The 13,053-nt window shown below is 34.5% G+C and overlaps 1 protein-coding gene across 6 annotated transcripts in view; it reads right to left on the bottom strand.

Moving 5' to 3' along the window:
* SIPA1L2 (signal induced proliferation associated 1 like 2) overlaps positions 1-13,053 on the bottom strand; it is a 142,001-nt gene that overhangs the window by 52,814 nt on the left and 76,134 nt on the right. For all 6 annotated transcript variants that reach the window (XM_068676782.1, XM_068676785.1, XM_068676787.1 and 3 more), the window contains exons 8-10: positions 8,882-9,039; positions 6,777-7,353; positions 3,722-3,996 (exon numbers count right to left, since the gene is read on the bottom strand). In XM_068676782.1, coding sequence (XP_068532883.1) covers positions 3,722-3,996; positions 6,777-7,353; positions 8,882-9,039 — 1,010 coding nt within the window. The remainder of the gene's footprint in view (positions 1-3,721; positions 3,997-6,776; positions 7,354-8,881; positions 9,040-13,053) is intronic.

Here is a 13,053-nt window from a genome sequence, read left to right as displayed (position 1 = left end):
ATTCACAGTATATTCATGCTCATAGTTTGTTTTGTTGCTTGCTTGTTTTTTTTGTTTGTTTGTTTGTTTCATTTTGTTTGTTTTTTTTTAATATAGGAGGCTGATGTATTAAAGATTATTTGTGGGTGAGGAGCTAACAAGTCTTCATTACTTCATATTCCTAAAACTCAGCAGATGGAGTTAAGCAGAAACCAGTTTTTCAAGTAGTGGAAATCAGCTGATTATCTCAGTTGTTATAAGACAGGCAATAAAATGATACGTAGGTAAATTTCATGAAACTAAACTGTTCTTGGCTAAAATTATATTAATATTCTTTTAAATTTATGTTAAGTTTTAATTCAATTGATTCTTGTAGAAACATAAAACCTCATGCATATTTGTATCTATGCCCTGTGGAAAAAATAGTGTCTGAAGTTGAAACCACTTTTTTTTCATTTATAGTAATTATGCATGAACATAAAATATATTATAAACTATCGATATGCACCCTGTGAAATAAGACTGAAATACGGAAAGATAAATCCAACTGCCAGAAGACCATATTGTTCCATAAAACGCGTCAAACTTTCAAGGTACCCATTTCAGCCTCCAAATCCACTGTTCTGCATGTACCAGATGGAGCGAAGGATCATTCCTTAAAAGAAAAGCTCCAAGTTCACTTTTGGATGAAAGCAATTATCGAAGCATACATGTTAAGCCTCCTTCTGCTTTTGAGCTACCTTTCTTCTAAACATGCAGGGTGTGGACCGACTGATGGAACCTCAGCTTTGAAGGAAATATCTGGATGTCTGTTTGGAATGTTATTTGACGATTATTGGAGCTACTTGACAGTGAAAGAGTTCTTTCCTGATGAGCAGGCACAACAGCCTTAACTGCTGCTTGCATATCTACTGGAAATTACTCTCATAGACCTGATTGTATCCTATATTCATACATGGATTCTCTAGACAAAGACAGTGGAATTTGTTGTCAAATGAATGCGAAATTAATTCTAATTCTCTAGATAATCCTGTTTAAATGAACAATTACTGCCTATAAATTCCTAGGTAAACCTGATACCTAGAGTACAAAAGAGATATGGACATACCGGAGAGAGCCCAGCAAAAATGGTTAAGGGATTAGAGCACCTGACATACAAGAAGAGGCTGAGAGAGCTGGAAGCATTGAACTTGGAGAAGAGACAGCTCATGGGAGATCTTATCAATGTGTATAAATACCTGAGAGAGGTAAAGAGAAGAAAAGATTCCAAGAATCATACTCTTCTCAGTGCTATATGGTTAAAGGGCATGAGGAAATGTGCAAAGAGAATTACAGGCAATTCCACTTAAGCATAAGCAAAAACATTTTTTACTGTAAATATGATTGAACACTGGAACTGAGGTTGTGAAGTTTCCATCCTTAGCAACATTCAAAATCCAGTGTACACAGCCCTGAGCAACCTGCTCTAGCTGACCTTGCTATGATCAATGAGGTTGGACTTTCCATCTTTAGAGGTCCCTTCCAACCTCAAATATTCTGTGTTTCTATGATACTGTAAAAGCAAGACATTGCAGATGGCTACGACAAGCAGTGGAGCAGGAAATAGGGAAATGTATATGCACAAGTTTTAGCTAGTAAACAGCTGCAATTACCAAGAGAGTTTCTTCTTTCTCCAAACTGCTGGTAATTTATGCCTTTCTGCCTTTTTCTCATTCCACCTCTTGTTAATATATTTTATGAACAGTGTCATAGGTCACATTTGCCAACTAAAACTCTCAGTCTTGTTACTTGGTATCTTTATATTGCTTTCTGTCTTCTCTACTTAGATTTTAAACATTTGGGACAGACAAACTCAAAACTTTTTGTATATGAGATCCCTTTCAAATGATGCAACTGAAATTACTATTCATATTCTTGGGAGGTAAGGGGGGGAAACGAGGTGCTTTCCATTTCTGCGAGAAGCTGATATTTGAAAGGAAAGAGACATTTAAGAAGTTTTTTTGTTTGTTTGTTTTTTTAAATACTAGAGAGATGAGGCTGAAAAGAACTCAAAAATACTTTGGCGCTTTTCATGCTTTAGAATAGAAACAGCTTAAAAATTCGTTTTCCTTAGTAATTAGTTACACAGTTTAAAAAAATGCAAAAAAAATTTACAAACAAGAACAGCTTTTGCAGATTTTTCCCAGTTTGGTTCTACTCCTCAGTTAAAAGTCCTCCTACACCCAGACTGAGTGCCATGTATCTTACACTGATTTGGGATTTTAACATTTAATTTCTAAAAACGTATCTAAGAAGATACAAACAATTCATACAGTACGCATTTTTCCATCAGGGACTATAAAATACACGTTTTACCTCCAATATAATAGGATCGGCTCATTAGGCTCATATTCTGTAAACAGCTTGGAAATGTATACCAAACAAGTCAGTGAAAATTCATCCCCAGAAGCAGATGGTGAGAATAGCAAAGCTAAGCAAAGAGACGCTTAATTGCACATTCTATCCAACTAAGCAAAACGGTAGTATTCTATATTCACACACGTTTACTTTAGAAAGGAAACCAATGCTTCAACACGCAGGTTGAGGCAGGGAAGGGCACTTTTGTGTCATTCATCAGGCCAATGACTACTTGGAGAATTGCCACCAATTAAGCAGTATTCGTGTACAGCTGGCACCAACTTCACAGAGCTGCATGCTATGTAAAATTTCATGGCTTGTTGTCTTGCCAAAAGCAACACATCTAATGCTTTTTTCTGTTAAATTAAAAATCAACAAGAGATTTAAAGATGGCCTTTTACAAGTAGACAATTCAATTTACTGTAGTACAGTTCTCATTTAGGATGAGCCAAATTAAAAATGCCCACAAAAAGTGTGAGAAAAACTTATTACTGTAAAGTTTTAAATTTTTACCTATTTTATCTACCTCAGTAATAATCAAAATGGAGAGAAGAGCAAAAATCTTTGTCACAGAAAAAAAATGAATACTGACAACAGAACATTGTATTTCATCCATGAAAACATCTGTACAGTCACTGTAATAATCTGTACTACACCCTTCTCCTGAATGTGTGATCATCTATTGCATGTTACAGCAATATTTTTTTTTTTGCTTTAACTGATGATTTCATTGATGTAATTTAATATTTAATATGAATAAATTAGATATCTACAAAAAATAAGGAGGACAGTTAAGACCTGGTACTGTGTATGTCCGGAACACGGTATTTTCCCTATTTCCTTACTTTTGCTAAAATTTTGATGTAAGAAATTAAAATAATAATACAATAGTAATGCATAATAATAAGTAATTATCATCATCCTTTCCCATAAGACAGGAGTCAGAGAAGCTTCAAGGAAATAAAAGGTACAGTTTTCAGAGGATTCAAAATTTCCAAAGTTAGTATTAAAATATAAAATTATCCTGTGGAAGGAAAGAAGTCATATCAGTTTTTTATAATAGCTCAGTCACAAGGCATTAAAGTTTATTTCTTTCAAACCATATAAATGTAGATTTCCCTTTAAATGGGAACTTATATGGAATTTAATCTATTACAAGCCATTAATGGCTTGGGGAAAAAGATTGCTTTAAGAGCTTCAATACTGTTACCACCAAACATGACAGACAATGACAACTTCCTGATGGTCACAAAAAAAAAAAAACAACACAAAAACAATCACGTAAACTGTGGCAGAGAAAAAAAAAACAGACGTAAACATCACATTGAGGACTGTTGCTTGTTACCTTCTAGGTGCTCCATCCTCGTGTGGCTGAATAATCACCACTTTTACTGTCACTGATGTGCGTAAAAGGTCAATCATTTGTTCATGAGTCAAAGTTGCCACAGCCACTTTACAGATTTCAACCAGGCGGCTCCCTTGCCTTAGGCCTGCTTTCCATGCAAAACCAAAGGGCTCCACATCTGCCACTATCCCTTCAAAGTTCACGTGGAACCCAAGCTGGCCCAACCCATTCCTCCGAAGGGTCATTTCTGTGGTTTCACATCCTCTGGTCACTATCTATAAAGAAGTACCAGATTGTTAGGACATTCATTTCTTTGGACAGACAAACATCACTTTTCAAACCTTGTAAAGCCACATATGACTTGGCATTTATTATCTTCAATATACTAATGCTAATAATAGTTTTGATATTTGTAGTTCAAGTTTTCTGCATAAAACAAAGGGAACAGAACACTTCACAATATTAAAATCTTACAACTCCAAAGCAAGCAGCTGTCCTGTGTTAAATTCCCCCCCCCCCCAACATTAACACAACACCATTTATATCTTATTGAAAACTTAACAGCTGCTTTTGCTTCAAAACACAAAGCAAGCAAAATGCTATCCTGTCAGATACTTCATTCTTGTAGGCTGACTGACTGCAGGTGTGCAGGCATTTTTTCTTCAGTATTAGGCAGTATTAAGCTTGAGATATAACATGAGCCAAATTGAGTGAAGTGCTTCAGCTCTAGCAGCATCTCTTCTATAGACTTTAACAACGAAGACCATTTTGATTTATTTTCACTTGTAGTCAGGTTCCTAACTGCTACTAACTCTACACGTGGAGATTACTGAGATGGGATAAGATTTTTAATGTCACCGGGAAAGTTAAAAACAAGACCAAGTTTCTTCATATTCAATTAAAATTAATTGTCACTATATAGACTAGCCCACAACCCTCAAATTCAGATTTTGTTAAGCAGGCTCATTTTTATATAGAATGTAACAAAACTCAGAGCAGTCAGAACAACACCTTTGAATTAAATAATTGAAAGTTGTAGGAGAAGAAAGATGAACATTCTTGCCAGAGATCAAGCTAGTCCCAAAGCAAAGGTAAAAAGGATTTCAGGAGATCAAGCCCTCCACAAGCACATCCCCTAAAATATGACATGGCAAATTACATAGTAATGTCACACAAAACATAGTGCTGCTCCACTTCAAAATAGGTCATTCTGCGTACTTGGTTGCTATTCCTCTGAACATATGGCTGTGCATGAACAAAGAGATGGCTTCTCTGAATGCACACAACACAGATGAAATTAAAAGACAGATAGCCTCTAAATCCTATGAAGAAAGGAGTATTTTTAGCATATAGGCTTATAATGAACTCTAGCCTACTCAGATTGATGTGCAAAGATCCATTAAGCTTTTTTGTTTAATCCTTCTCTTAGCCATCTGATACTGTCCTAAAGCTCAGATCCATTGCCTTTACTGTCTTAAAGCCCAGACAGTCAAGTCCATTTATAGTTTACTTTTCCTTCTCTCTACTTTATATCACCGGATTTTCCTTCCCCAGTACAGATCAGACTCTAGAACAGTAAGTCCCAGCTTTTTCCGCTCCAGAACTTATTCTTTTGGTTCAAACCAAGATCAGTCTGCAGCTTTTCACATCTTTGTTTGATCTAGATATTCATAGAGGTATCCTATGCATCTGGATAAAAGTCAGCTGGCTTCTAAGTCATCTAAAAGGGTTTTAAAATAAACATCTGAATTGTGGCATCAGAGTTTTTAACACTTTTGAGTAGATGTTACGGTCACATCTGGGCTTCTATATCAAAATGTAGATAAGGAGCATACAACTTAAAAAAATTACTGACTTTTAGGAAACAGGTTTTTTGTTGTTTGTTTTTAGGAAATATTTATTCACTGAAAGGGATGTGAAGTATTGGAACAGGCTGTCCAGGGAAGTTGTTGAGTTGCCAGACCTGGAGGTCTTCAAGAAACAACTGTCATCACTACTGACAGCAGAAGTTTTCACTAGAAATTTGAACCTTTGCTCCACCTGTGTTAAGTAAGTGGAAATTTTTATTGTCTATTTAGCAATATGTAACAGAAGTGAACTACACTATTCTTCAGAAGAAAATTATCTGTGCAAGGAAAGTGAAGCTGAATAACCCAATGAAAATAATAACGTAACAGTGAGGAAAGAAGTCTAGACATTCATCCATTGATGGTTAATAGTACTTTGGAAGAGAAAGACTAGAGCAGGATACTGCACTGTGCTAGAAGTGGCTGTAGGACTACAGAGGCTCTGCAGCATCAACTCTATCCAGTGTGAAAGTGGTAAGCATAATGATTTCCATTCAGAACAAGTTTCTCTAATATAAACAAAGCCAACATGATCTACATCACTTAAATCAAAATCAAAGGGCAAAGCATAACCACATGACGTAGATGCATCAGCAGTTTTACTTTAGAGCTCCTGTCAGTTCATTTGTACTGACTGGAATAGTTAGTTACAGGACAGGTGTGCCAACATGGTCACAGGTGTCTGAAAATCTTTATCCAGTCAGCTGTAAAAGCTGTCATTAATTGGTCTAGTTTTCTTCACTTTCTGCAGTTACTCAGCATAGACTAAACAAATCAGCAGAACAACTTGTGGCAAATTTTTCTAAAATTCACTTTTTTTTAAAAAAAAAAAGTTGAAGTGAATATATTTTACCCATTAAGTTTTTGTGTATTTTTAAATTAAGATATGTTTCTACCTACAGAAGTGTGAATTGAGAAAGGCTACAGCAAGAGAAAACAAAAAGCTTAGCCCTTCAATCCTGATTTCAATATTGAAACCATCCACAGCCTCGGACAAGTCTATCAAATTATTGGTATTCATTTTCTCATCCCTGAAAAAGGGATTGATAGCTTCTCACATACTGCATGAGGATTACTTTTTTATAGTTCTCTGAAGACTAAAAACAGTACTGAAGTACAAACAGATGACATTTTTAATTGTATCTCAAAGGAGATGTAGACAATTCTTCATAAAATTTTTGAGATTCCAATTTAGAAATTGTACTTACTTCGAGTCTTTGAACAATTTCCCTGATGTCTTCAGTACAATTATCTGCCGCAGACAGAAGAATACATTCTCCTCTTTCATAAAATATTTTGATGCTCATTAATCCAGACGTCCATCCAATAACATCTCTGCAGGAGCAGTTAAACACAACATTTTTTGATTCCTTTTCAATCAACATGATAAATTCATTGGAGATTCCAAGGAGACATTCAATGTCAGCAGACTGGCCAAAATCTCGTGCGATCACATTCCACATAATTGCTCCAACACTGAATAAATGTGCATCTTTCCTTGGTTTCACTTTTTCCTTTTTTTTTGCGCCTAAAGTAATGAAGCTAAACTTTGCTGAAGTATCCACTGTAGCTGTGGTAACAAAGTTTTCTGCCAGATCTTTCAAGTATTCTTGACGTGTCCTTGTGGCCATGGCTCGAAATTTTTCTGACTTATGTGCTGCGTTTTCAGCATTAATAACTTTGGCTAAAAGAAAGTCCCTAAAGACTGCTGACTTGGGGAAAGTTACTCCTTTGGGAATGGGTGGACCAAATGGAGGTACATCTTTTGATCTTGAAACACCAACACTAGAAAGATGAAGAAAATGCAATGGTTAATTCATTTATATAAAAAAAAAAAAAAGGTCAGAAAGTAAGTAGTGACCTGTGCAGCCCAGTTACACAACTGACTTTAGTTTTAACATGTCAGTTTTCAGATATTTTAGACACATCAGAGAAAACTCACTGGGTCATCTGTTTTAAAAATGCCTTTTTTCTTTTACGTGTATAAAGGACATTGTGAATATAATAATACAAACACAGAAGTTGACTTGAAACACAGAGGTTTCCAGGTTGACTGCTTAGGGTGTCAGTGTCTCTTGTTTAGTGGAGTAAGTTTAAAAATCCTTTGCAAGATATAAAGGAGATGGAAGATTTTTTAAAATTATTTAGAACCACCTATCATTTTCAGGTTTCACACAGTTTAATTAGAACTATGAAAAACATGAATACAAAGAATTGATTTCAATACTTACACATCTTGCAAGGATAAGATATGAATACAGACAAAAAGTATCAGTGCAAAACATGTCGGCAACGGGAGCATTTTGCACCGCTTTAAAGTGCCTATTCTAAGTTCATAAAATTTCATAATACTTGAAATTCTTTAGAGGGACAGTTCACAGCAAGATATACATGTAAAGGGAAATGGAAATATTTTTTCCTTACTGACACTCAGTTATACCTATAATTGATATCTATGTAACATATTTTATCTGTAAAAAGGATTTCAAAATACCATGCAAACTATATACAACTACTACTAGATTGACTGAAATGCATTCACATTTGGGATGAAAAACAGACAATTTAGTAATAGAAAAATGTAACTTATGAAATACATACTTCATGTAATAGTAATCACAAAAGAGCTACTAAAACAAAACCAAGTTTTGGAAGATACGACAAGCAATATGATCCAACCTCACAAGGTACTTTGAAATTCATTCTAAAAAAATAAAATATAACATTCATAGCTGCTAAATCTGTACCACTGTCTTTGAAGTCCTTGTCATTATTTGCACAATTCCCATATGCTTCCAGCTCAGGTAACCTTGCTAAAATTCATGATGCAATAACTTAACTGTGAGTTAAGGTGAACTGAAATTTGAGATGTTATGATCCCCCAAAATTTCTCATTCAACTCAATGACTCACCCTGGTGCCATATAGTCATACTCAGGGATTTATATACATTAACAGCATTCTAAAGTATTTTATTTTAAATCACTTACTTCAAAAAAAGGAAATATGTTATACAAATGCTAAATTAATTACCCCAAGTCTGACTGCAAATCTTATTTTCACTAAAATGTTATATCCCATTTTTGTGCTCATGAATGAACAACACAGTTCCGCACACTCATTTAAATCTCCAGACTGCCCCATTAGTTTAGATAAATAAGCAAGAGAGACATTGGGGTTTCAAACTCATAGAAAATGAAGCAGAAATTTTAAAATTGTATATATCATATCTCTAGAAAGTACAAAATTGTTAGGAAAAGCAGTTCCATTGCATTCTTAACAGCAAACTTAAATAGCTATAAGGTTCTACTTACCTATAGCACACATTTTCAGTACAAGGATTATGCACTTTGACAATGACAAATACATGTTGAAAGTGGGAACGAATATTTTTTGGAGTAAAAGGAAGCGCTCCTGGCTCTTGGAAGACAATGGTAACTATGTCATTTCCTATATGCCTTTTCCTTAGCAGCTAGATGAGAAACATGCATTGAAAAATTAGTTATAAAAAAAATCAATCAATCAATCAATAAATCATGTCTTCATTCTAGCAAAAACAAAACAAGTGATCCTTAATTTTTCCTGAAATAACCTTCAATTAATAATGTCCTGGATATTTACCAATAAAGGATATCAGGTTAAATGGAAAAAAAATTAAAAAGGAAAAAAACTTGGCAAAGTTTTCATTAGGTTTTTGTATTTTCCCACATCCCCACATCAGCTCTGTATAACTTCAGCTCATTTCTCTTTTACTCTGTGAGAACAGAATAAAAGATTTCTCTTGCATCCCAATTGTAATAAAAAATGTTACATCACTGGACATTTCTTATTATTCATAAAACTACACATTGGTCCCCTTTTTACAGAGTAATGTCTGCTTTTATATGAAAAATATAATACTGCTTTTCTTTTTCAATAAACTCCTTTCCCCTATTGCATTTTTATTAATCATCATTCTTATCATGATGATCCTTACAATCTCAACTTTTTTTTTAATAGGTTATGATGAATACTTATCACAAACTTTGAACAATTGCATACTTGAGGAACAGAGCTAAGACATACTCATGGAGAAACGGCTATTTGAAACTCATTTATTGATTTAAAAACTGATAGCTAGTAGTTTATTTAATCCTGAAAATACACTTAAATGAATAATTTAAGCTACTAAACCATTATTACAGTCTAAAACTTAAAACCTACAAAACATATTCAGCAATAAGGGACCACTTCACCACCAAAAAAAACTCTGCAGTAAAGTGGCATTCACTTTCCTCATTGAAGTATATCATACCTCTAAAATATTTTACACATTTCTTCTTATTATTATTTTTAAATAACCTTGCTTATAAAATATCCATTTATATTACTAGATGCAAACAAGTAGTCTGGCATGTACTACGATGTAAATACCTACCTAAAGTCTGACAAGGACCTTGCACTGTCAACTAATAGCATACAGACACTTCAAGTTCTACCTGAACTCTAATTTAACTAAAAAGGTTGTAAGAAATCCTTTAACTAAAGGAGCAAGGAAAAATTCTACATCAAGCTCGTTTTACAGAATACAATCTTTCAAAAAAAAAAAAAAGTTTGTTTTAATTTTCTCATTTTCATTACAAGGCAGTATATCAGCAATCAACAAAAAAAGCTAAGCTGCATAGGCTAAAGCCTAAGACCCATAAGCATTTCATTATGTCTCCTAAATAATAGAAGATGGTTTTCTAAAGGTGGTGAGAAGGGCCAAAGCTAGCGCTTAAAGCACTAGCATATCTATATTATTTTTAAAAAGGCTTTCGATAAAACTAACACATATAATAGAACAGGAAGTATTTGGTGTTATTCTGTCATGTGACTTGGTCATTTTTTTCAGATTTTAAAGATTAAAATCAAAGTAACTGGCTATTTAAGCACGTTAAAATGTACATCCTCTTGTGGACAAATTGCTCTATAAATTATATGGAATTGATCACAGAAATAAGTGCATCACGTACACTTTGATTAGAGTTAGTGAACACTAGCTCTACACTTTAATTAGAGCTAGCTAGATCACAGTAGTGAAGTATAAGTTCATGTTTAAGAGGTTATTATTATCTCACAGGTTGGAATTTACACTGTAGTTAAATTTGTAAGACACTTTCCAATTACAAGGTAAAAGGTGATTCATTTCTCCTTTTGTTATGTAAATAAACCCCTTTACTTTCTTTTCACTATAGGAAGAGCTTCATGCCTTTGCCTATACCTTTCCACAAAGCAATGTTACAAAAACTAAAAAACTCCTGTTTAAAATTACTTTTATTTCTCAAGACGATTGCTGTTTTCAAGAATACTTTCTGCTTTTGCAGAACTCTTAAGAGGTTCTACTGGCCACCATGGGTTGCTCAAACAAGAATAGCAGTCACATAGTAAGAGATATGTTTTAGAAATGTTTGAATTTGTACTAACAAAACTTCCTTTACAAAATGATGGCAGTGCTCATATCCTACATCTAAACTACTGCTTCAAGAGCTTAAAACTTTTAAAGGCACAAAAATGGTAAATAGACTGTTAAGTCATTTTTAAGAACCTTACCAAGCTTGCTGAGATCTTAGTGATGTCTTCAACATTTTAAAATAAATTTCATGTAATGTTATTATAAATAACTGTCGTGCATACGTGGTCAGTGAACTTACACAATGCAAATGCAAAGCACAGTCATACGTCTGTGCACAGAGAATCATAATGCAAAGAACTGGAAAGGGAAGAGAAAAACCGGGGTGATCAGGAAGATGGAAAGAAGTGCTCTGGATAGGATAAAGGAATAGGAAAGAATAAGGTGGTGAATGGATAAGAAGGAAGGAACACATACTTCCCTGGAAAATGTGGGTTAAGGATAGCATACTGAAAATGAAAGAGGAATTGATGGAAACTGGAACTAAGCAGAAAGACTTAAGAAACCCTTCTCTAATTTCTGTGCTATAACCTATGTTTTCCTCCCAACTTTCACATCCTTTTTTTTTCTCCCCCTTCAGGTTCTCAGTTTCCCCTTCCTCTCCCATTTTGAGGTCTGCTCAGGTTGGTTCCCTCCCTCTGCCTTTCTAACATATTATACAGATTCTCATGCCAGTGCAGAGCACAAGAGAAACTCTCAACAGGGTCCACAGATTATGGAGGATTACGTATAGTAAGGAGATCTCAAACACTCTGACATCATTCCAGTATCAATATAAATTGGCACTGTAGAATTTGAAAAAGAACCCAGCCATGTATGATAGGCAGTCAACAGAAAACCAGTGAAATTTTACTTAGAATACAAGAGGGGAGTCCAGTAAGGAAAATATGTTAGAAAAGCAGAATCCATTAGATTAAAATTATGTAAAACCAAATAATAATTAACTTTGAGATTTTAACTATAATACTCAATTCTTGATTTTCAGATATGCATCTCTGAAGAAAAGTATTTACTGTCACAAAACAGCACATTTACGGGTGATGCACAGCCATAAGTATCTACCCCCTTGAGTGGAATATTATTTACATTGTCCAATTGCAAAACAAGGAATTTTTGTTGTTATAGCAGTGAAAAATATATTCTTCATTCAAATAAATGAAGAAATGTTAACAGTGAACTAAGAAAAAATTTTCAAACTTATTTTAGTATATTTCTAAAATAAGTGGCTTAAAAAAGTTCTAATTTCCATGTCTGTTATTAATCTGTACCCAAACCAGAAACAATCAAAAGATACTGCTCAAATCTGGTGAAACAGAGTCTGATTTAACCCACATAACCAAGCATATGGTTATCTCAAACATTTTAGCAGTAGGTTAAATTCAAAAAGTTTGTTTAATTCTTGCATATGTTTCATTTAAGTTTTCATCAAACCAAGTGAAAATTGATTATTTTAATTGATTTGGATTAGTTAGGTCTAACCATGTGTACAGAAGCAGACTACAAACGTGTGAGTGGGAAATTTGCAAAGGAATCATTTGGAAAGGGAATTTGCAAAGGTAAAGTTTAAAGGAGAAAGCCTTAAACTATGACTTGAAGAAAAGGCCAGGAAAGGAAAAGGAAAATGGCCGTACCAGGGCTGGTAGTCTTTTCTATCCTAGGGAAGGAACACCTGACTTGAAAGTTCCCAGCCTACGTTGCAACCAAAGTAAAAATTACCTTGCTTTTTGAATCTCCTGCTGACTCTAAAACTAGAGGGATGTCCTGATCAGTGACCAAGCAGGGCGTAGTTATGTCCTGGAAGAAGCAACAAACAGTTCTGGCGTGGCCTGGTTTTAGCTCACACATACGTGGAATCTAAGAAAAACTCAGTGCCTACTCATTGAAGGTCTTATTTCTAGATGATGAAGAGTGAGTGACTCAGTATCTTGTCCAGTCGTTATCAATCAAAGGACATATGTATAGGGTGCAATAACCTCATTGCCAATACATACACAATATGCTAGCAAAAACTAACTATTCAATGGGGATCTTCATTGCTAATAGAATCCAACAGGA

This window comes from Anas acuta, chromosome 3, assembly GCF_963932015.1.
Source record: "Anas acuta chromosome 3, bAnaAcu1.1, whole genome shotgun sequence".
In the NCBI taxonomy this organism is placed as follows: Eukaryota; Metazoa; Chordata; class Aves; order Anseriformes; family Anatidae; genus Anas; species Anas acuta.
Note: the sequence above shows the minus strand (reverse complement) of the source record. Positions and strands in the feature narration are given on the sequence as shown.